We start from the raw sequence: 26,187 nt of genomic DNA on the forward strand, positions 1-26,187 counted from the left end.
AAAAACCTTTACATTTTGATTTTAAACTATTATGATGTGAAAACCTTTTACCTAAAGTCAATGTGGTGCAGCAAAACATGCAAAAAGACATTTTGTTGTCATGGGTTAAGAAAAAGTGTTTTAAGTAGTACACTTAAAAGTTATTTATAGTTACACCACTTGTAGTAGTCTTTAAATAGCCCATATATATATATATATATATATATTTTTTTTTATCTCTTTTTTTTAAACGAACCGCGAATTTAATTTCTAATGATTTCTCCTTATTATCATCCTTATTTTTCGTTAACCTCTTGTGACAATATTCGCGGGATTCATGAGTTAAGGTCTTAAGAAAAAGCAGTTGAAACATAAAAAACTAGGTGCTATGGCTTCATCCGATACTTCTCTGTCTTTGACTGACACTTATTTTGGTTAACATTGGTCTCATTGTAAAGGCCTGGGCTCGATCTAGACACAGATATCAGCTTTCGTGATAGAGTTCCACAGCTGATACGTGAGAAGAGCGAGTCATTCTCCGAGCAGGCTCACCTTCCCTGGGAACAGAGCTGAGAGGAGAGCCGCTGGAGCAACAGGCTTTATCGGGCTCCGAGGATCTTTCCCCCGTCAGGTTGAACTTTAACCCGACAACTTCTTGGGTTGAAAGTGATGCCTTTACGATCATTACGTTGTAAATAAGAGTACCTTGTGCATTGGTGTCTTTAAGTGCAAGGTGAGATATGCCTATCCAGCTGCTTGCAAAGGTGCATGTTATTTTGCATGCTTGTTTTATGAAGTAAAAATAAATAGATAAAAAACAAGACAATTATTGCAACAATTAAAATCAAAGATCGTAACGCATAATTTGTATAAAGAATTTTATTTAATAACAGCAAGTATGACGATCATTATTACACTCAAATGATATGGAAACATAGTGAACGGGTAGGCTAATCAGGGGACAACACTGCCATCAATTCAAAGACGAAAGACTAACATATTTGAACGATTTATGAAAAGTGAAGTTAAAGTAACATCATGTTTTCATTGAATGGATTCCCATCGAAAGCAAATAAAACTTATTTATACAATTTCAAACAATTACACTTGTGGAGCAAACAACACAACTCTTCAGAGTGACTAAAATGTTTAAAAAAAACTCAGAATCTCGTTGATTAAAATATTATTGTTTAAAATAAGTCCTAATTTGCAAACCAATTAGGTTTTCGATTTGGTTTAAGGCTGCATTTAGCGCGAGTGACATTCACATATGGCTTGTCAGTCTACGCTTGCAAAATAAAATAGAATACAAGATAAACTTTATGTGTTTTCCTAAGGCAACAATATTGGGATCGGAGTAAAGCAATTTTAACTAAACAGTATAAGCAACTTGCAGTTGATCAGTGACATCTAATGCATATTTGCAGGTATATTAAAAGTTTAATTCATTGTAAAAATAGTTTCAAAACATGAAAGCATCTGGGGTCTTGCATTTCTTCCGTTGTAGTTACATCTCTATTTTGGATAAAAATGATATATGAAATATGCATAAAGCACTATTTACAAAGTTTAAACCTTGAGCAATCTAAATAACTAATTGCAAATTCTATTTCTAAAAATGATGAGACCAGAGAGGCCTTACTGAGAGATTCATTTTCAAGCTAAAGCAGAGTGATCTGTTGACATGCCTGAGCGACATATCTTTAAGCCTCTGCTAATACCACATTGTCCAGGAGACAATGTTTCTCGTCTTGGCTGAGACAGTAACATCACGTATTTAGCAGAGGATGACAATGAGGTGTTAAAACAGTTCGAATAGTCATGGACTCTGCAAAAAAGGGCAGGTTAAATTGGCAAACATCTCAAGGAATGGCTTTTGTACTTTGGAAAACATTAAATCTCCCTGATCCTGAAGCATAAGATATTCCCAGACTGACATATCGGCTCCGTTAATGGGAGATATTCCTAAAACTCAAGCTCGCACAAGGTTTTAAGGGATTTAAAAACAGAGGAGGATTCTTTAAATCTGTCATGCTGTCAATGGCTTACTTCATTGTGTTCATTCTTAATCTAGTCTCACGATAGGTATTGAATGGATGCGTGAGTCTGCAAGTTGCTTTTTCCCAGTTAAAGTTAGATGTATGGAACAAACAACCCGTAAGCCTTTAGCATCTGATATAAAAAATTCCTAAACTCTCCAGTATTTTAAAAGCAAGAAAGACCCCGGTCAAAAAGAAACCACGTGGGGGGAAATCAAAGAGAGATACAAAGACTTCGCAGGCAGGCACTAGGACCTGCCAGATGTGTGTGTGTGTGTGCAGGTGCTTCCCAGGCATTAGCTCAGTTCAGGACAATGTCAGGATAATTAGAGGTGCATCAAGAGGCGGTGTGCGGCGCCGCCTGTCAGCCTTAATCTGGCCACCGATGGGCCACCACCAAATCCACACAGCGGCCCACAGGAGGCACAAGCAGTGAAGCCATATTGCTTTGACAGTTGCACTCATCCAGAAGTAATGCAAAACGCTATTCTTATGTATACAGGCTGACCCTGCGCTCCTCAGAGTTATACAATACACTGGGAGGAGGACTTCAAGGAGGAATATCTTTCATAAAAAGAACAGAGGAGAAAAGCAAATAAGGTTGAGAAAGCTGGGCTCTGGGATCTGTGAGCCCTCTATAAGTCGTCGTGTTTTATACGGTGGGAGCTGCGTGTGGTGACCGGGCTGGAGGAGGAATCATCCTCTTGGTCCTTGAGAGCATTGCTGAAGAACTTGAAGATGGACTGGAAGCTCTTCCATGATGTTAACTCGTGCTTCTCGGTACCTGCAAAACACAGAACCACAGGGTGGATGTGAAAAACATATAGAGATAACAGTGTTTATAATCACAGTAAAGGAGAATCTCTTCTCCTTAACACAAAAGAAGATATTCTGAAATCTAACCCTAACCCTTCTTTGTACACTGTCAGAAAAATAAAATGTGCAAACATTTTACAACTTGTCACTCGGGCAGTAACCTCAAGGGACAACGTTGTACCCCTAAATGTGCAATTTTTGTACACCTTTCCCTGATAGTGTATTTGGACAATAAGACATGTTCAAAATATCTTCTATGTTCTGCATAAGGTTTGGAACGAAATAAGGGTGAGTAAATGATGACAGAATTTCTGGCCGAAGTAAACCTTTAACACTTCCTACTGAGGTCTCTAGGACACTTAGATTATGAGAGTGATATGTGAGGACCGTTCATACTCTAAATAGTTTAGTATGTCTGTTGCCAAGCAAAATCTTTGGACTCGGTGTCTTGTGTTATGTGTTCTGACACAACATTTTCCATCTATTAAGATACTGTGCACTTAAGGACAATGGATGGAATGGCTACTATCCATGGAAGATTACATTTTGTCTCTCTTGAGTTCGATACACATATCAGTTAATCCACAAAACGGCTCAGTTTTCCCTCAGTGGCAGCGGGTTAAAGAATTCCCATGTTTGGGTCATTGGATCCAGATGAAGTTACATGAACACCTTAAGTCCTCATCAGACCTTTCAAAGTCCCGCAAGAGCCTTTCACAGTCCTCATAATGCAGCACTTTCAGACAGGTATAGCGTCTGGCGGGGCAGAAGCGCAGAAAGAAGTACATTTAGTCTGTTTATTTATTGTGCTATTTGTGAGAAAGCTTGAATAGAACTTCGGCTAGATTAATTCCACTTTGAACCATTCGCAATGTACGTAGCTTTAAGATTTCGACTGCCTTGATATACGTCTGCTTCAGTTTGTGTGGAACAAAGAGGATCAAACTGATGTGCTTTCCTCCCCTCAATCACGATTTTTCATTCTTTTCCCTCCACATTGCAACTGGTGCATGAACTTGCCCGGAGGGATCCAATTAAAGACCAACTTTAAGGCCCATGCCAAAAGTGTACTCAGATGGCCATGATATTGACCTCCATGTTTATTACATTGACCCCAGCCAGGGAAGTATTGATGAAGATAGCTGTGGTGAGATGGGAAAGAGGTGTGTGTGTGTGTGTGGCAGAACGTTGAGTCTTTCTAGCTCGGCCAATGATCAGTGCCTCAGGTCAAGTTTACCAAGCTGACGATCAGCGAGTCGATACCTGCTGCCCAAACAATCTCTTTAGTGGTGTAGGTCCTGGCACAACACCACTCTAGAGGAGAAGACATTGCCTCCACTGCTCTTATTTATAATTCATAGCCAATTTGGAGCACACAGCCTTTACTTTCCCTCCACTCCAGGCTCCCTCACCTTTCCCAACTAACCTTTTATTTGTCTCTCCTTCTTTGTTTTTTTTTCTTTTCCAGGACCAATTAATGACGAAGGGTTCACTTTTTGTTACCTTGAACCTGTGATGAACCCCTGATCGACGAGAGCGACTCATACTGATCCCAGCCACGGGGTCAGCCACAGTGCGTCTCCGAGCAGATATGCAAATGCAACGAGCCCCCGTGGCGACCCTGCGGGAGCTCCGCCCCTGCCGGCGACATCACCTTTGATGAGGGTTCACAAGCATGCCTCACTAATGACCCTTTATTACTCTACCTTGCCATCTCTTAATTGCCTAGATGTGTTGAGTGTAATCAATAGTGTATGTGTGCCGCGGCGTGTCACAGTTACGTCATTCGCTCACACAGACACACAAAGAATGGGGAAGAGGACAGCCGTGCCTGGCTAGCCCACAAATTAAATGAATGCCATTTAAAGACATGGCCATTGATTAAATGTCATCTTTCAATAAAGAGAGCAATGTCTACCGCATTTAAGTAGGAAAAGTCTCTTGTTTCCTTTAGTTTTCTTTTTCTTTCACAGGCATTTCTGTTCGTCTGGGAGATTTTCTGCTCTGAACAGTAAGATGGATAGGGCTTATAATTCCTTTCATGTCTTAAAAATAAAGGCATGCTACTATTAAAAATCCATTAACATGCAATTGGGAAAAAGACTATTAAAGCAATGACAAAACTTTTATGATATTGATAATTACAATACAATGAAATTATGGCAATAGATAAAATTAACGTTGACTTAATTACATAAAAAGCTTGAATATATATATTATATGATAACATTTTATTAATCTTTTTTTTCACATTTTATTTTCCAAAACGCATAGGCCAGTAAATATAATGTTTAATCAATATATTTTTTAATCTAAATTTATTTTATTTTTTATAATGCATATATTAAAGAAATAGGTCAAATTTACAGAAGCAAATAAATAAGCAGCCCAAATACACACACGTTGTGTTTTCATGTTTTATGAGGATTTTCCACAGACAAAGTGATTTTATACTGTACAAACTGTATATTCTATCCCCTAATACTAACCCTACCATTACAGAAAACTGTCTGCATTTTTACATATTCAAAAAACATTATCACAGTATGATTTATAAGCTGTTTTCATCAAGGGGACCGAAAAAGGACAAGGATTTTGGAAATTGCCATCTTTGTAGGGACATTTTGTCCTCATAATGTAGGGTTTACCAGGACACACACACCCACACACGCTTGCACGCACGCACACACAGTTTAAATACTAAACCTGAAAATTCAGTAACACCCAAATTCTTAAATATGATATTGTACAAAATTACACGAACAAACTGCTGTGCTTTCTGTGAGCATCATAATTACGAATTCTACATGTGTAATTGTGCAATTAGACAAGAGTTGCACCTTTTGAAAACTCTTCAGCAGGCAGGCTGTCATCCACATGACCCTGACACCTCACAACATACTCATGCCTACATAAAATACTCACGCACTGTTTTGATATCCTCATCTTTAACAATGCACCTCACAGCATGACCACAAACACACCGGCGCTCACACCAGGCCACTGTTATCAGCGTTACTTCATAAGACTCCATTTGACCACTGTATTTGTAATAATGAAGCTTCATATTTCACTACCCCATTAAGACATCTTCCAGATACAGATCCAAATCTTTATAATGAACCATTACATGATTCAGCTGGATACCTTTGAGGGTAATTTAGTAGTTCTTTGAACTCACTGTGACAAATAGTGTCTGAAACAGTGTCCCGGTGACACGCACACACACACACAAAAACACACACACACACACACACACACACACACACACACACACACACACACACACACACACACACACACACACACACACACACACACACACACACACACACACACACACACACACACACACACACACACACACACACACACGCACACTCTTTCAACATTCATGTCAACAATAAATCAAGGAAGACAGGCTTTAGCTATCGGCAATTCCTTTTTCTCTCCTCACCAAAAGCGTTACAAATGGTAATCGTGTGTGATGGTAAAATGCTCATGAGTGAACGATGCTCGAGTGAATGAGCAGTCAAAGCACCGCCGCGAGTAACACTCGGAGATGGTAAAAAGTATCAAAGTGTGCTGATTGTAATTGGTCTCCATCTGTAGCGTGGCATTCAAATGCGCCTCCTAATTGATTGAACACTACTCGCACATTCTATTTATTTGTCAAAATTATTTGATTTCATTGTCAGCCATTTTAGATGTTGTAATTACACAGTTGTTGAAAAATTACAGTATCTGATATTCCAGTCATTCAAATATTTCAACGTCTAATTGTTTTAGCGTGATTGTTTGCAGTTATGCTAGATTTATGTTTTTGTGCGTGAGTGAGCGTTTTCTTTAAACAATACCAGTCAAAAGTTATGGATCGGTAACATTTTTAATGTTTTTAAAAGGAGACTCTTCTGCTCACTAAGGCTGCATTTATTTGATTAAAAATACAAAAAATAATAATAATAATATCGTGAAATATTATCACGATTTCAAACAGCTTTTTTCTATATGAATATATAATAAAGTATAATTTATTCCTGTGATTTCAGAATCATTACTCCAGTCTTCAGTGTCACATGATCCTTCAGAAATCATTATAATATGATGATTTGATGCTCAAGAAACATTTCTCATTATTATCAATGTTGAAAATAGTTATTTAGAGTTTTATTTCAGGATTCTTTGATGAATAGAAAGTTCAAAAGAACAGCATTTATCTGAAATAGAAAGCTTTTTGTAACATTAAACACTACCGTTCAAAATTGTGGGGTCAGTAAGAATTTTTATTTTATTTGGGGGGGGGGGGGGGGGGGGTAAAATAAACTATTCATCAAGGATGAATTAAATTGATCAAAAGTTACAGTAAAGACATGTATAATGTTACAAGAGATTATATTTCAAACAAATACTTATCTTTTGAACTCTCATCAAATAATCCTGAACAAATATTGTACATAACTGCTTTCAACACTGATCATGTTTTTTGAGCATCAAATCCGCATATTATAATGATTTCTGAAGGATCATTGAAGACTGGAGTAATGATGCTGAAAATTCAGCTTTGCCATCAAAAGAATAAATTACATTTTAAAATATATTAAAATAGAAAAGTTGAATTTGTTAAATTGTCATAATATTTAACAGTATTACTGTTTTTTTGTTGCTGTATTTTTAAACAGAAGAGACTTCTTTTAAAAACATTACAAAATCTTACCGTTCCAAAACTTTTGACTGGTAGTGTATACATTGCACATCAGCACAAATATATCCTTGACTTTTTCCGACACACAGCGTGCTTATACTTTTACTCCAAACTAGAATGGGGGAAACTATACTTTGCACGAGGCTGCAGAGTCTATTTGCTATCTGTATCCCTGTTGGCATAGGGGTTAGATTTCCAGTCCTAACGCTCTCTGATATTTGTTTGCTCTATGCTCTAGCGGTTTGGCGGTTTCGCCATGCATGCCTGAACATCTGAGAGGCGATCTGAGAGAGTTGGCTTGAGGACAAACGAGGCCAGAACAGGTGTCAACGTTCTAGCGCGCCATGTTAACGCGGATCTCTGTGATGGAGATGCTACGATTCGTGACACAACTAATTAAATCTAAATATACTCTATAGCCAACCCCCCACCCGTCACTCCCCCGACGCATAAACCCACTGCCCTCCGAGAACACGGCTCATCCCTCTTCACATTAGACGTCAGGAGCGGATATTACCGTTGCAACTAGAGCGTGCTTTGTTTGCATTATATCTAATTAAATTAATGCATTTGAAAAAAAAAAAAGCACTTAAAATTGCAAATAGAAAAGGGAAAAAAATATGCATGCACACCTACGATTTCATCAAAGAGTCTCTCTGTCAATTGCCCGAACGCAGGACCTGTGTGGCGTTGGGTTCCCCTTGCCCCCCCCCCCCTCCCTCTCCTCTGCCTCTTTTAATTACTTTACTTGTTATTGTTGTAAGAGCAAACAGAGGCAGAACTCATTACACATCCATAAATGAGAAAGCGAACGTGTGGCTTCGGGGCCTGCTGAGAGAGGCTACAATTCACTTATAAAGTTGGAAACAAAACGAGAAAGGGGTAAAGAGTGAGTGAGTGAACGAAGGGAGAGAGGGAGACGAATGCAGTTTCATTCCACTCTTTTCAGATTATTCAAGTTTGGAAAGGAGGAAAGGCTACAAAAGAATGAGCTCCAGAACACATTTCCAGTGTGCGTCCCTGAGCTGCTCCTCCCTTGCAGTGGTGCAGTTTAAAAAAAAAAATGTTTTATTTGAGAGTGGGCGCCTTGACTTAGCTGTAATAAAGACGGCAAGTTTATAGAGCTGGAATGGACTCTTTACGAGATAACAGGAGAGCAGGGGCCAGTGTGGGATGTGTAGCGCAAGTGTTTGAGACTCTGGGGGACGCCAAGTCAAATCATACCGCAGGTTACTGTACCCACCAAAGGCACCCAGAACTATTGGCAGTGGCTTATTCTGTTGCAGTATTCAGGAGAGAAAATCTAATGATGGCGCTTGAGTGTCTGAATTCGTTTTACCAGTCTGACTAAAGCTAGTCATTAGCCCAGGCTAGCCCTTTGCAAGAAGACTAGCGCTTCATTATCCAGCCTGACTGTGCCCACTCTGTTTGCTCCTCTGTAAAATAGCCTGTAATAAAGCAAACCAAGAATCACTGAGGAATTCAGAAATGACAAACCATATCCCTGACAGACGGAGCAGAAACACAGATAGCAAGGCTAATTTGAGGGCTAATTTGTTAGCAAGTCAAATAGCCTAAGTCCACAGTAGCATAATTAAGTTAGCCGCTGATAAAAATGCCTGCAGATGTCAGAGCCGACTCCAGAGGGGAAAACGAAAAATAAACAAGAATGACGGAGAGATTCGGAGCGCAAACAACTCCTAAGCCATAGTTGCTCATCATTACAGTACTAGAATATTCATTAAGTGGTCTGTGGAAGAGTGACCGAAGCCTTACGGTTAAGATAAAACCAATAAATAACTCCGCTTTAGCACTGACGTGTTCGCAGCACTTACAAATATATATGCAATGCATATTGAGGGTATCATGCATGCTTAAAGCAATAATGCAATTGTAATTAGGTTAAAAATGTTCAATTAATGTGTACATTAACACATTTACACTGTAAACGTGTTAATGAACACACTACATGTTTAAATAAGTAATACACATTTTTGTTTATTTATTGAAAAATACAAAATAATAAAATAATGCCTGTCATGTGAAATAAATCAAAAGTTCTTGTTGCACCTGATAAAACAGAATTATTTTTGAATTAATAAACAGACAAAACAAACTATTAAGACTTTTGTTTTTGTCAAAAAAGGGTGATTATTTCATTGCATGCAAAATTTGGAGGGTAAATGCTAGTTAAAAAAAAAGTTAAAATAAAATAAATAAATTATAAAATAACCATTGTTAGATCCATTGTGCATTTTATTAGTTATATATGCACACGGTCAATATTCTGTATTGGCAAAAATCGAATCAAGAATAATCAAAATTCTAAGTCTATCACCTAACTCTTTCAAAAGAAAATAAAATGAACAGAGTGGCTGAATGAGCGTTTGATTTCACAAAAAGGAGAGAAAGAGGGGGGAATAAGAGCTGTTGCAAATGAACTGAGGATTAATGAGGATCTGTGATCCACACTGTGCAGGTACACAGAGGGTTAAATTCACACAGGCTTTAGCGCCAGCGCAAGACAGCGTGTCAAGAGTGTACAATAACACAGCACATCACTTGCAAAATTGCACATACAGAGATGAGAGGTGTTAGAAACTGTTTGATGAAATTGGCACTGCAGACAAAAGCCCTCCAAAAACCGTCAATGTATTTGGATTCAGTACATGGGGACATTTTGCGATGGTGACCGCATGAGCATTCGCACATTTCCGCTGAAATTACGGCATCTGCATCATTTGACACATCTCTCTGGTCTCTCACATTTGAGAATATGGACAGAGCATGTGCAAAACAGTACATTTAAAAGCCCAACAGAATGCAGCTTTGGTTTCTATAGATAAGGATACAAAGACAGATGCTACAAATCAGATACAATTTGAAGAAAGCAATAGCAATCCTTACAAAAGGCAACCTCTTACCTCCAACAATCCGGTGCTTTTCCCCTTAAATCTCTATACTATGTGCAAACCAGATGTAACACACTTCCAGTGAAAAGTATTATTATACACACCAAGAGTGAAAATGCAGCGTGTGTTTAATATAAGTACAGCTATTTGGAGCTGGATTTTGGACCATGCATTGAGATTTGCCTGTCTAGCATGATAGAAACCAAATGACCAACAAAATGGCACTTGTCTTAAAGTACCTGAGTAGGACGCAGTGTTAGAGACAGCACACTACCGTTCAAAAGTTTAGAGATGGTAAGATTTGTTTATGTTTTTGAAAGAAGTTATGTCTTTACAATTTAAGGTAAATGCTTCATATTTTACTATTTAAAATGTAATGTATTCCCGTAAATCACAAAGCTGAATTTTCAGCAGCCGTTTCTCCAGATTTCAGTGTCACATGATCCTTCAGAAATCATATTTCTTATTATCATCAATGCTGAAAACAGTTGTGCTGTTCAATATTTTTGTGGAAACCGTACTTTTATTCAGGATTCTTTGATGAAAAGAAAGTTCAAAAGAGCATTTATTGAAAATAGAAAACTTTTGTATCATTATTCAAAATTAGTCTTTACACGCACTTTCGATCAATTTAATACATCCCTGCTAAATACAAGTATTAATATATTAAAAACGTTTAAACCCCAGTTAGATACATTTGTTCCGACTCACAAAGACCTAATTAATAATGTTGTTTCACACTTGATGAGTAACTCTCCAACCTAGGTGTCCTCACTTCCCAATAACTAGACCTCCACACTAAACCTGATGAGCATCTTCACCTCCGCTGAAGTAACAGATGAACCCTACAGGTGCCGCTACCTTGATAACAGTGCCTGAGAAAGTGAGAGTGAGAAGGGGTGTGAGGAAATCAATGGCGGATCAATACATAAATAAGAACACAGTGTTTGAGTGTGTTTACTAAAGGAGCAGCAGGAGTCAGGGACGGAAGAGAGTTCAGCAGTCACACAGCATCCATACCAACACTGTGTAAACTGAAGAAGACAATGGTTTATTCTTGCTTCTGCTAACAGTGAGATAGGTCTATGAAATGGGTGTGTTTTTAGACTGTTTCACGAAATTGATTTTTGTGCTGGACATATTTCAAGGAGGAAGGTATGAGCGCATGTGGGATGATGCAACGGAGTGTAAATCAAACCACAGGCTAATGCAGCGAGCACACGATGCAGCCGGACAATAATTGAGGGAACTGACTTAGCAAAGTATTTATTCATGTACACTACATAGGCTCAAGTTCAACGATTTTTCTGTTCAGTAAAAACTTCGAAGTGGCTGTGTAACCCAATTCAAGGTCTGTGTTGTGCTTTTCATAATTCATATTTTTTCGAACAGCCTAATGGAGAATTGTTTCTTAATGCACCCCGTGAGCCAAAGGCAAAAAAAAACAAAAAACTTCATAAGATATTCAGGTGAACAGGGAACCTAGAGAGGAACCAAACTTTGATGGGGCAGCCCATTGTCCTATATACACACACACACACACACACACACACACACACACACACACACACACACACACACACACACACACACACACACACACACACACACACACACACACACACACACACACACACACACACACACACACACACACACACACACACACACACACACACACACACAGATATGTGTATACTTCAACCCAGGCATATTGAGAAGAAAAGTGTATGGTGACAAATATATTACATTGCTTCTTACAAGTTTCAACTTTTTTTTAATCAATACCGATTCACATATGTCTCCTCAAAAATACCCTCATGCATCTCCACCGATACCAAATATTATCAAGTTACATAGTATGTATAAGACTAGTCACAAATTCATTAAAAAATTTGTTAAATTATTTAGTACGGCAATAGTCTAAACGTCTAGTAGCGATGCAGACAGCGGTCGGTGAAACACCCCTCGCTGACTATCTGGCATTTTCTGCAGTTGGTGTCGCTCACAAACACAGTGGACTTGGAAGTGTGATCTGAAGCTGCATCGAATCTAAGTACACAGCATTCACATGCGTTTAGCATCGCAAGAGTGCTCCATGACATACTTTCCAGGTGGAGCTTTCAGAAGGCTGTCTCCTCCAGCCCGAGTGAAATCAAAGGAGTGCGATCAGCCTCTTGCTGGGCTGTCATCTGTAATTACGGGGGCATCTTCAGAACGGCCCCATGCAAAGCGGGTGGCAGACAGGCTAGCGGCTAATGCACGGGACCCACACTTCACATCAGCGAGGAAGGCAGGCTGACCTTGCTTGCCTCACATTAGCACTCTTATCTAGTGCGTGTGTGTATGTGTGTGTTGTGTGGCTTTGTGGAGGTGTAGGAGATAGTCCTGGAGTGGGCCGCGGGGGCGGGGAGGAGCAGAAATAGATCACTTAGGGGAACAAAGTGTAATTAATGGGTGGAGAGAGATAAGAGTACCCTGGCCACTATCTGGGAATGTGCTAATGGGGTTCACACACACTCAGCATGAGCAGGGGATGACCCCTGACAGAGTGTGTGTGTGTGTGTGTGTTTAAAACAACATGATGTGTACTGATGATGCCATGGATATGAGCGAGTGACTGTGAGTGTGTGGCGAGTAAATAGTAGGATTTTAACTTAATTTCATTGATATCATTGAAATATTTCACTGAGGTGCTGGTTGATGTGTTGAGAATGTGTTAACGTACAGTAGGCCTACATGAAAAGTGAACCATTTCCGACTGAAAGCATACCAGGTTTGTGTGAAGTCAGTATAACAGCAGGGCTCGACATAAGCAATGGCCCGATGGCCCGGGGCCAGTAAAAGAGTATGTCGGGCTAGTTGATTGGCCAGTCACTGGCCCGCACTGGCCATCAGCAAAACAAACAGCAAACGTCATACACAGTAGCGCGAAGAGTGTCAATTTTACTTCAGGTTATTTATAACGAGAAAGAGGACATTCCTAGTAGGGCTGGGCAGTATATCGAGTTTGTACAATATATCGATTTTTTTAAACAATATGGAATGAGGCAATACCGTTTATATCGATACAGTAGTTTGATACGAGCACATCTGAAATATAGCGGAGTACGCAGTGTGAGCTCCTGCAGTGAAAGAACATAGTACAATTGTCCTAAACATGACAAGCTAGTATTAAGCGCTTCAAAATAACTGGTAAGATATAGTTAACAAGTTTAAAGCAGCTTGCACTGCAGATGCTCTGACAGATACTGTTGCTGACTGACAGATAAATACTTGCGCTGTTTAATGCGTTTGAGACGTGGTGCTTTCCTCAGTGCTTAACTTACATTTCACTGGTATATTCTCCATCTGTAAATGTTAGAAAGTCAAACAAATATGTCCATTTCACTGTCAGGAGAGGTCGAGCTTCTGCAAGTGAATCTCCGCTAAAATTCAAGCTTCCGTTAATGAGCGCCGCCGCGCCAAACAGACGAGCAGGATAGAATAGTAGCGTAATAATTCTGACTAAAATATACTGTAGATGTTGCTAAAATACTTGTTGTTGGAGACAATAAATGTGCCATGTGTGGAATTTTAAACCTACAAGTATATTTTTATGAAAGCGACCATTATAATGGGGTAATCAAATGCAAGCTAAAATAATTAGTTTGCTTTTGTTTTTATTTTCATTTTTATTTTAGCCTTTCGTCATTTTAAAAACAAAGTTTTTAGATTGTAATGTTACAATTTTAGAATGTAATGTGATTTTAACCACCTTTTTGCACATAATATAGCCTATTGCATAGCCTACATTACATTTCCTATAGTTGTTTCCATATCCTTCAATTTCAACATTGTTTTGATCTTCATTTTTTCTTTTTTTTTATTGACAGCTTTTTTAGGTCATAAATGTTAAATGAATGACAAAAATAATCAGGCAAACTAATATACTTTCGTCTAATTTCGCCATTTTGAAGTGAAAATAGGCCTATGTAACGTTACTCATCACTCATGTATCAATAATTAGTTTGTCATTGTGAGGCGACAAGAAAAATTAATCCTAATGTATACAATAAATACAGTTTAATGGAAAAGTGCTTTTCCTTCTATTTCTTTCAGGGCCAGTAAAAATATAGAAGGGGCCAGTAAAACCCTGATCTACTGGCCCTGGGGGCCAGTGGGGATTATTTTTTATGTTGAGCCCTGATAACAGACCTAGATAATGCTACAAATTAGGTGATTTGTTGGCTGTAGTGCCACACGACATTTTGTCCAAATGAATAAAAAAAAATAAAACATCAAAATCTAATACCAATCATTTAAAATGCTTCAGGTAAATTTAGGCATCAGAACATAATACAGTACAGTATGAAAAATAGATATTCATTTGGAGATTTGCTAAAGATTACTATTAACACTACTGTAATATTAACCTGATAACTGAAACCCTCTTCCCCTCTATTTTGTTTTGAGCATAGATGTGTAAATGCCCTTAAAAATGAATGTGTAAAAACGTTATAGAAGTTAGGAATGCACAATATATCGTCCACCATGTCGGTATCGGCTGATAAGAAAAATTGGCCGATATATTAAAGCCGATACATAATGGATTATGTCCTTCAGCTGAGACAGTTCAGATGCGCACTGTTCGCCATGATAGTTTTGAATTGCTTGAAATATGATATTGCTTATGAAAATATGATCAAATAATTATGTGCTTGGTACATGGCTTTTAATGGTGAGAATTTTGTTTTTGTAATCAGACTCTCAAAAATTATATGTAATTTTGATTCAGATTTATCGGCCAATATCGGTTTTCGGCTTTCAAATATAAAGAATTATCGGTTATCGGTATAGGCCAAAATGTTCATATCGGTGCAACCCTAATGGAAGTTTAAGTTTACTGTAAGGCAAATGTGCTAAACAAATTTTTATTTTATTTTATATAAAATTTATATTTAAAAAAATAAGTTGGACCACATTTGAAGTTGGTATTATAAAAATCGAGGTTTTAAAGTGCTGTTTCAATGGTAAGGCATTGTTTAATTTCAAATGATCTTAAAAGGATACATTTTTTTTGTGTTCAAGATTTCAAATGATACATAATTTATGATTATTACTAAAATATATCATATGGTAAAAAGGCAAAAAATAAGTGTGCCAACCAAGTGTCTGGGACACTGACAGTTAACAGTTTATTTATATTTTATTTGTATTACCTTAGCAGGTGTTGCATGACAGCAAAGGTAGTTAAAATAAAAATGTAAAAATATGCACAAATAAAAAAAAATCCAATATAAACTGGTACAGATAAAGTTAAATATTCCAAAATATCACATATCAGCTGATAACCGATATGGTACAGATATATCATGCATCAATACTAAAATCTAAAAAACTTGACTAGTTGACTATACTGAAACACCTCTACAAGCAAGACAATTTCAACAAAATCAAATTCCATTCTGGAGTCAATGTGCTCTTGTTTTTAAAGAGGTCCAACGCATAAGAGGAAACAACTAGAACATGTTGTTGCAGTCGCCACATTCCCCTTCTTCACAACACACCCACACAGAACACACGTTTCTTTCACATCAAACCCATGAACAATGTTATAACACTTGGCTCAGTGGCAGGGCTTCAAATGAAGAGGACATTAATGTTTACATTGACTGAAGGAACAAGGAAAGCACAACAGTCAGCTAAAGGTCAGTCCACAGTGACAAAAAGGATGCTAATTGAGAGGAACTTCCTAACAACCTCCTGTATGCGTGGGTCCTGCGTCAGGGGCCCGAACAGGAGCCATGCAGGGGGCTTCTATGACAGTGAAGTTGCACATGGTAGACAGACGATGTTTAAAATGTATTTCCTCTGTTTGTCTGAAAACAGAGCAGTGGTTTTCAGCTAGTGGGTCACAAAGCAAAAATAGGTAACGACTTTGCTCTGATAAGCTCACAGACAGTGAGAAAATTAAATAGCAAAATTATGTTTGAGGGATTCAAAATCGGTGCTATATGATTAATTATTATTTGGAGAGCTGTATTTAGAAGTACAGTTTTAGAGCGTGTAGTTTATTTGTGCTCGAATTAGTAGCTTCAACCTGATGGTTATCTGCATACTGTAGATCAGACAGTCCACTCGGTCTCTGACCTCAGTCTGACCCTAAACTCAAAATCCACCCGTACAGAGACCCTGGAGTGACGGAGACTGGCTTCTGTCAAAAGATAGAGAGGACAGAGACCATGGAAAATAATAACACTCAGCATATATGAGAAAGAGAAACACACACACACACACACACACACAAAAAAAGAATTAAAAATGTAGTTACAGAAATAAGATCTTTATGTTAAAAAATAACACATATATACACACACACACACACACAAACACACACACACACACACACACACACACACACACACACACACACACACACACACACACACACACACACACACACACACACACACACACACACACACACACACACACACACACATATATATATATATACATATATTTACACATATACACATATATATACATATATATACATATATTTACACATATACACACATATATATATATATATACATACACACATATATTTACACATATACACACACACACACACACACACACACACACACACACACACACACACACACACACACACACACACACACACACACACACACACACACACATATATATATATATAATTATAATTATATATAATCATAATTGTATATATAATTCTTTTTTTGTGTCTTAGGCACGTTAGAATTTTCACCCAAAAAATTGTTTTAAGCCAGTTATTTATATATTTTGCTGCAGTGTCAGTAGGCAATATCAGTTTACATTTTCAAACATTCCTTTTGTCATTAATTGTAATAATCCAGTTAGATTTGTGTATGCACAAGGATTCTTACAACAGCCGGTATAAGATCCACAGGGAGATCTTACATATATATTTCTTATAATATTTATATATATTTTCATAGGAAAACTGATACTACAAAGGCATAAAAGTGAGTGGACTCTGGACAAAACATGCAGAAAGGTAGGCAAAGTAGCACATTCACACCCAGGGGATGATTCATTAGATAAAAGCTGTAAAAAGTAGCAAACATTAAAAAAAAAAAAGTTTAAGTGTTTGGTTTCGAATCTAATGTTGTCATCGAAACTCACTCGAACAGCATGAGAGGGGACAAAAGTTCAGCGCAAACAACCCACCCAAGCAAAACTCCACACACAAACAAACAAACAAACAAACACAATGGAAGGCATCTAAAAGCATCTCTGCTTTAGCATACACAAAGCGTGGGAAGAGTTAACACCCTGATAAGCTGTCTCAAACCCCGGCATTATGCATTTTTCATGCCATGTGAGTCAGAGACCGAATAATTATCTCCCTATCTCTCGGCAGACGAGTGCAGAGGACTGCAGCCACTTCCCTCTCTGTGCTCTTTCCACACTCAATGTGAATTAACTCATACAGACGTCAACAAAACATTAGATGGGTAGGTGGCTTGAAAAACACTGCATTCACTATATGCATGTATTCAGTGGTCCCATGGTCACATTGACCTCTAAATGAGGCTTGAGCCGTCCCTGCTAGAGGCAAACAGAAAAAAGAAAAAGAAACAAAAAACCTCCACCTTGACCAAATCCATAGACCCTTATCTGACAGAGCGGCTGGCGCTCAACACGTAGCCTGTGTCAAATAAGATGTACAGAGATGTTCAGATGCAGCGTGACCCTGTAGCGACACACTATTAATCAAAAGTGTGTTAGGGATGCAGGACTGAGCAGGACGAGTGTTTAAGGATTGCGCGTTTGGTGTGGGTGTGTGAATACAGCAGGGTCAGAAGTCGTTCTGACTCTCTCAATGGCACTATTGACAGCAGAGGTGAGAGTGAGTGCGAGGAACGGCAAATAGAATAAAATAATCAATACGTTCTCACTTGTCAGAAGGGTTAGAGTCATTTAAGAAGAGTAAACTTTAACCCCACAGTATGTTACATTGATCAGATGATATAAACTCCTGCCACAGGCGGTCCTGCTATATCTGTTCTGACATATATGGAATGTGAGTCACCGATAACATTGTCAGAGAAGATGTGTCAGAGAGTGAGAGAATGAGAGAGCGCGTTCCTTTACCAACGCGTTGCTGTGTCAGAAAATACAATGAATGCTGCTTGCTACTTAAAGTGCTGCTCATAGGAATTGAACACTGACCCCTGAAGTAAAAAACAACTGTGTAACTCATCCCACATTTAGGTTTCCACATTTTCGTGACATTTGGTTTTGTTAATGGTTCTCAAACATGCATTCCTCTGATGATGATACAGTGTTTCCTGCTGCCAATTTCCAAGTAGTTTCTTTTCAGAATATATTTTGAGCATAATACACTAAGGTTCAAAAGTTAGGAGTACATTTTGTGTGTGTGTGTGTGTGTGTGTGTGTGTGTGTTTGTGTGTGTGTGTGTTTGTGAGTGTTAAAGAAATACTCTTAATCAGCAAGGATGCATTAAATTGATCAAAAGTGACAGCAAAGACATTTATAATGTTACAAAAGGAGGAATTCAAAAAAAAATTAAGCAGTTACATTTTAATAAAAAAAGAATAATATTGAGCAGTTTTCAACACTGATAACAAAAATAAATGTTTTTTGAGCAGCAAATTAGCATTTTCAATTTTCAATCAAAATGATTTCTGAAAGATCATGTGACAATGAAGACTGGAGTATTTCAGATTTGCCATCACAGGAATAAAATACAATTGGTAACACTTTACAATAAGGTTCATTTTTTGTTTTACATAGTTAATGTATTAACTAACATAAACTATCAATGAGTAACACATTTGTCAAAGAATTTATTAATCTTTGTTAAAGTAACACCAGGTAACTTTTGCTCTCGGGGTCCCCCTACAGTTGGGAAACAGTATTATAGCTTGAGGCAAGACAAATAAACAAATATCACAGACATGTTAGGTATCCTAAAATATGATTTTGTACATCTTATATATTTACTTGCAAGAATGTAGCACCTACCAAACTTGTACACGCCGTTTAGACATAGCTCATTTGTTTTTTTTCTTTGTACATGTAGAGTACACTTTTTAGGTCAAACATTTGCTATTTGCATTTCATCGATTGCAAAGTTCAAATCAGAACGAGAATGCTAGCGATAGCTAACCATCAAAAATTAGAATATCGTTTACTAGCTACCAGATTGATAATTTGCTACTCTACTATCATTACTTGATTCATGAAGATAAACGGAGGATAAGATAGCTTCCGTAACATAGTCAGGCAGACAAAAAACAAAACAAAGAGATAGTATGCAAGCAATGTACCTACTAGTCCAAAAGCATGACAGCCAAGTCCGCATCGGACGGGGCACCCCGCCTCCTCCTTCAGCTCACGCCAGCGAGAAAACGCTGGCCCAATGTTGATCCTCGTTCTGCCTTTAACGCGATCACTTTCTCTTTTTGCTTTGCTCCGATAAAACCTTTGCTTTCTTGTTTTTCTGTGCTGCTTCGGCCATGACTATAACATTTGGCTCGCACGTCCGATTTTAAGGAAGTGGCGGTGGTGGTGGAAGTGACCTATATGCCGTAAAGCAGTCGAATTTTGTAGTTCTCTTTGTTCGCCGGTAACTACCCGAAACCCGAAGTTTAAAAGTATGATTAAAAACGCTACAGACCCCGTCAGGTGATGGCAGACGTGTCATTCAACCTATTGTAAGTCGATGTACCATCACAAGAGACTTGGAAATATATTTTGAAGGTTGAAAAGTTACCTAGTGTTACTTTAACGTTAGTTAATAAAAATCCAGCAGTTCATTGTTTGTTCATGTTAGTTCACAGTGTATTAACTAATGTTAACAAGTACAACCTTTGATTTTAATAACGTATTAGTAAATGTTGAAATTAATATCAACTAAGATTAATGAATGCTGAAGTATTGTTCATTCTCAGTTCATGTTAACTAAGGTAGTTAACTAAGGTTAACTAATGTACCTTATTATAAAGGTGTTACCATACATTTAAAAAAACACATCACTAATTGCAACATTAGTATGGGCTCTTTTGAGTTGGGCCAGTAAACAACCTCCGAGCAATGTGCTAAAACTAAAACCACTCATATGCTCTGGCATTCACCCACAACAGCCTAGTATCAAGGCAGTTACTTTTTTCCCCCTGGCAAGAAACACGTTTTCTTCTAAAATTGTATGTAGTTTCTTCATATTCTCTTCATTGTGAAAATGACGAACGAGACATTGCGTGGTTAACCTTCATAATGTTCCTGTTCAAAGAAATGCTTTAGTAGAAACAAGGTCCTCTGGGTATGTTAATATAGTATCAAGTGATAAATTAGACAGAAAGAAAAACAAGCTTTAAAAGTTAATGAAGAAGTGGAACATTAATGCAGAGAGAGAGAGAGAGAGAGAGATGAATGGAGACAGAGGGAGGGATGCTACCCCTCTGTCATAATTTAAACAAGTAAAAAGTCCCCCACCGTTCTGTTTACAGTGTATAATTAATGCCTGCAAGTTCAAACACAGCTTTATCTGTACTCGTCGGCTTAAGTGATATGATTTCATGTTTTATTGCTGGTTATGCCCCTCTCTTTAGGCAAAAACCACTGCGGCAATTCTCCCCCCCAAACTACCCGCAGCTAAAGTGCCTCGTTAATTCCCTCCCCACCGCCGACAACAGCCGCATCCATCAATCCGTCCAAAATACACTCCCAATCGCTTAGAGTTTTACTACCGTACGTCTCTTGTTATTGGGCTGATGGCATGTTTCAAAGCCTTGTTTCACTCCATGTCTTCGGTTGCTGACCTCCGAGGTCTCAGTAACTTTAAACCCTCCCCGCCCACGTCCGCTTAATGTGCTAAAGCGTTATGATACTTCAGAATGGTCCCGCTCTCCTCGTGTGCAATAAATTTGATTGTATATGTTCTAGAGTAAAGATGCTTAACTACAGCAGAGCTTCAATGGGCATCGTGGGCGCACTCATGGCCAACTGAGCAGACGAGGCTTCAGCATATATGGTGATAGCATTAGTGATCATTGGGGGAAAATGGTTTAAACTAAATGTTGTACAATTTCGGACCCTTTCAAATTCCTGCTTGCAAATTACATGGGCTTTCTCGATTCAAAAGTAATTCCAGTTTTAAATAAGAATAAAATTTCTACTAAAGAAAACTCTTGTGCATCACCACTTGTGTATCATCATTAGGAACAGTCTGCTTTTAACATGTATGTATTTCAATTATTCAACACACTTACATTAAATAGAACTTAATCTCTGAATAGTGTATACATTATGAATTCAAAATAAAAGTATTCAATTACGAGTAATTACAATTATGAACTTCGAAAGCAAAATTAATCAGTTTAAAACCAATACAGTTTGGTCAAAAGCAAAGGAACTACATTTGCTTTTACATTTATTTCAGCAATTTTTTAAAGTGAATTTCAATAAATCTGATTTACACTGTTTGTTTAAATGTTACTTTTGCCAGGAAATCTTCATGTTTTTGTGACGGTTTTTGCTCACTGTGCTGGTCGTGACAAATATACACACAGGTTCAACATACAGGTTCATAGCTAATTTATGGCCAGGAAATCTTCTCTATTAAAGGAATAGTTCACTTCAAAATGAAAACATCTCTCATCATTTAATCATGGTTGCAAAAAAAAAATACTATGGAAATCAATGGGGTACATCAACGTATTGGTTACCGACATTCTTTAAAATATCTTCCTTTGTGCTCAGCAGAAGAAATAAATTCATACAGGTTTGAAACAACTTGAGGGTCGATAAATGATGACAGAATTTTCATTTTGAAGTGAAATATTCCTTTAACACTCCATTGGCAGTTGTGGTAAAAGGATCCCACATACCAAAAAGACAAGCTTTCACATGCGTTTTGGATGTTCCAAAATCTATTAAACCTATTAAATGTCCAAGACGTCAGCAACAAAACAACCACATACAGTACAACTTTCCCTTTTGTATTCCTCACCACAGTGTTAAGAGAGTGATCGCACGTGTGTATCAAGGGGCAGATTAATGGTTTGTGGTCAAATATCCCGCCTTAGGGAGCAAAACTAAACCAGGAAATGTAAGAATCCCTCAATACCTCCAGCTGCTTGGTTTTGACAGTGGTTTATCACGCCTCATAAAGCAAAGATCAGCGGTTTACATTCTCAGGGACAATAACGTCATGTAGAACGACGGCTATGCGATCAGTTTACAATGACACTTCTCAATCTCATGCATCCTTCATCACACATCCGCTCTTGCCTGTGTTCTTTTCTCAGTTTTCTATGCATTAATTCCAACCACCCTTTCCTCACAAACTGTGTGTGCTCGCACTTATATTGCTCGGTGTCTCTGAGGAAACTGGTAATCTCTCTCCTGTCGCTCGTCTTGCGTATTTTCTATCCCGTGTGAGCGCTTTCTCTTCCCTGAGCGTGAGCGATTGACTCCATAAGACTTGAGGAGTGCAGAGTGATTTTAAAGAAGCGAGCAATCCAGAGGGAATCCCTCCATGTCTTCTTCTGGTGCTGCATCACTATTTCAGGGGCACAAAGTGTAATGTGAGCTGATGGTACAACGTTCCTTCTCAGCAAGTTTGAGTGTTTATTTGTCATGCTTTTCTGAAGGTTTTGCATCGTTAAGGTGAATCAAACTGTAACAAACCAAGAAATAAAAAGGCACCAATGATTTTTAAGCACAGAATCTGTTAAGGTGTTCCATAAGGTTTGATTATTGCCTTTTTTATTATTAAATGATAAATGCACTCAGCGAAACACCCTTACAAAAGGCCGTTATGGTGCAATGGCTGGAAAAGGGATCTTCAGTTAATGGCTTTTTCCACTATCGGTTGTTAGAGTAAACAGCAATTTGGTGAGCATTCGGGACATCACTCAGCTCTGTGGTGAATAAGGACAGGGGCGTTTGAATGAACCTATTTAATCACCTTGTTGATCTATAGAGTGTATTCGATGCTCTCCATCATAAACTGGAGAGAGACAGATAAATGGATTGTGTGCCAAAGGTAAATGGTAAATATAAAGTTTGTTAACATTTGAGCCTGATGGTGAGATATTGATTTATCCTGTCTCCTTAATGGAGGTGCCGATGGTACTGAGGACCACACGGAGGAAAGAGAGTGTTTTTAGATTTTGGGGTAAGATGATGGTTTAACAAGAGAGAGTGCTTTGTGTGGTCATGTGGCTAAGAGATGTGTATGTGTGTTTGGATGCTCTGCTAAAGTGAGGGAGATAAAAGGATACTCACACTAAAGTTTAAGCAGGCACAATTATTTCAGGCCCTTGCAACAAATAGGAAAAAATCCCAGATATTATAATTTAGAACATCTGTTTTGAACAACTAATAATATATTTATGTTACAAATCCACTCCAGATTGTTAAAAATCTACTCCAATTTTCCGTTTTCCGTGAAAATAAAATCAACAAGTCGTTTATTGATTAAAATTTGCATTTTATTCATGCAAGATTGATAAAATGAATGTTTTTTAATGTATTTCCAGTCAAGAGGTCAATAAATTAATAATAAATTAATAACTATGTTATTACCGAGTTCAACAAATTTTGCATGCAGAAAAAAAAAGTCAATTCATCACATCATTTGTATAGTCAACTTATGAATCAGGGCTGTAAATTAAATTTTAAAAAAATATATAAAAATAATAAAAATAAATAGTTCAAATGTAATTTTTTTAAATGTAGTAAAAAATAAAAAATAAATAATACAATTAATTATAAACTATAAAATTATCTGTATATATATATTTACACATAATATCATTGTTTGTTTAATTTATAACCCAACAGTCTATTTTACAATGGTCAAGTGTGACCACCCCTTAAACCCTCCAGAAACAGCAGCAGTGATAGGCAATATCATAACTGTCACGCCATGCAAAGAGCCAAAATATGCCCCTAAAACAACAACTGACCCATTCAAACAAACGCCCACTTGCACTGCCATGAAGAAAATATTCAGCAGTGAAATCTCATCCTGTCTGAAAATTAGTCATGTATGAAGTCCGAAAACCTGACACCTTGACTACAGCAGAAGCAAATAAAACTGACAAGCCCACTTTACTCTTCTGAGATCTCCATCATGTTCTCTGTCAATGATAAACAGAGACAGATCCATGTATAACTAAGAGAGAGGGATGATAAACGTGTCATCTCTTTGTGTTGGCGGAGAGACGTGGAGTTAAAGGCGTAAGCGAACTTCAGTAAAAAAAGAACAACGTTGAAAATGCTCATGACCTTTCAAAACACAGATGAGCGTATTTGCTAAGTACAGCTTCCTGAACTGGAATTCTGCTGTTTCTGAAAGTAAAAAGAGACAGAGGAGAATGACAGAGAGAGAGCGATTAGCACAGAGAACACAAATCCCCATAATATCTACTTGCCGTCTGTATTTCTTTGCGGTAGCCCGGTGAAAGCGAGCGGGCTTACGATAAACCTAATTTAAATGTTTAAATATTGTTTTTGGCTGGCCGATGGCATGTTCTCATGCTGACAAATCTCTTTGCATGCATTCCCAGAGAGAGAAAGCGTAAGAGACAGGATGCAAGAACAAACAGGATTTGATGTCTGGGAGAAATGGCGGATCGACGTGCACACAAAAGAGTGCAATGACACGACCAGGTAACATAATCGTGCTCGGGCAATGTGATCATGTATGTCTGAGCGAGCGAGTGCATATTTACATGGAAGAAGAGTGCTTTCTGTGTGTGTGGCAGTCACAACATGCCTGCTGGGAGAAAAAGGTAACAGCAGGGAGGGCCCTCCGCATCCTCACAAACCTCCTCTGATTTCAGTTACGCTAGTGGAAATCTAGCCCGACTGTGTCCCCGGGCCACAGACGCACAGGTGTTTGCTGCATGCACCTGTGCTATAGTGCATGCGGAGGGGCTGTCAAAACCGCCCGATGAGCCCTGACCTGGGATCAGCCGGAGCACACCTGTGTCATTCAAACCCAAACCCAGCAACCGCAACAAACGACGGTGTACATTATAATGTGCCGCACTAGACAAAGTACTAGGACCCGACGGAAGGTTAAAAGGCCATGCCGTGGCTTTGAGGAAAGGAAAAGAGACAGTTGAGAAAGAGTTCAACTTGAGTCTACTGTGGCTTTGCACCATTCTGTACGGAGAGCAGATTTGCACCACATGCTTGCCTGAGCAATTACCAAAGCCAATCTGAGCAACACATGGGAACATGGAACCGTTCCTGAACACTGTGAAGGGAGGAGACCAGCCGTACATTGATTACACTCCTAATGGATGACTATCAATGTAAAGAGTGTGTAAGGTTACGATTAGGGCTCCACTTATCTAGGGTAATTAGAAACGCCTGCATTCAGACGACTCAATATTCTTCAGTTCGCGATAGGCTGAGAACTTGGCAGCCCGTTGCGCCCATACCTGAGTGCTCAACGCCACCCAGAGCATCCCTGGCAACCTCGTGCATGTAACATAGCCCATCCCGTCCTATTGTCCTGCCCTCGACCTGTGAACGTTGGCACAACCCCGGGAGTTGGGGCTAAAAAAGGCCTAGGCGCAAGGAACAGAAACATAGTCTGCATTAGCCAGCTAATCCCATTAAATCTGTGGACCTGCCAAAAGACAGGGTCAGCCAGTGTGCCACGTCACTCACACGCACCTTTGGCACCGCCCGTGACCCTGGA

The 26,187-nt window shown here is 38.5% G+C and overlaps 1 protein-coding gene across 3 annotated transcripts in view; it reads right to left on the bottom strand.

The window, feature by feature from the left end:
* Positions 1-843: 843 nt before the first annotated feature.
* Positions 844-26,187, bottom strand: part of arb2a (ARB2 cotranscriptional regulator A) — a 189,623-nt gene continuing 164,279 nt past the window's right edge. For all 3 annotated transcript variants that reach the window (XM_077231659.1, XM_077231657.1, XM_077231658.1), the window contains one exon: positions 844-2,802. In XM_077231659.1, coding sequence (XP_077087774.1) covers positions 2,654-2,802 — 149 coding nt within the window. In that variant the 3' untranslated portion in view covers positions 844-2,653. The remainder of the gene's footprint in view (positions 2,803-26,187) is intronic.

Source organism: Siphateles boraxobius, unplaced genomic scaffold, assembly GCF_051911475.1.
Source record: "Siphateles boraxobius isolate OS27281-9 unplaced genomic scaffold, OSU_SipBor_1 16, whole genome shotgun sequence".
Classification (NCBI taxonomy): domain Eukaryota; kingdom Metazoa; phylum Chordata; class Actinopteri; order Cypriniformes; family Leuciscidae; genus Siphateles; species Siphateles boraxobius.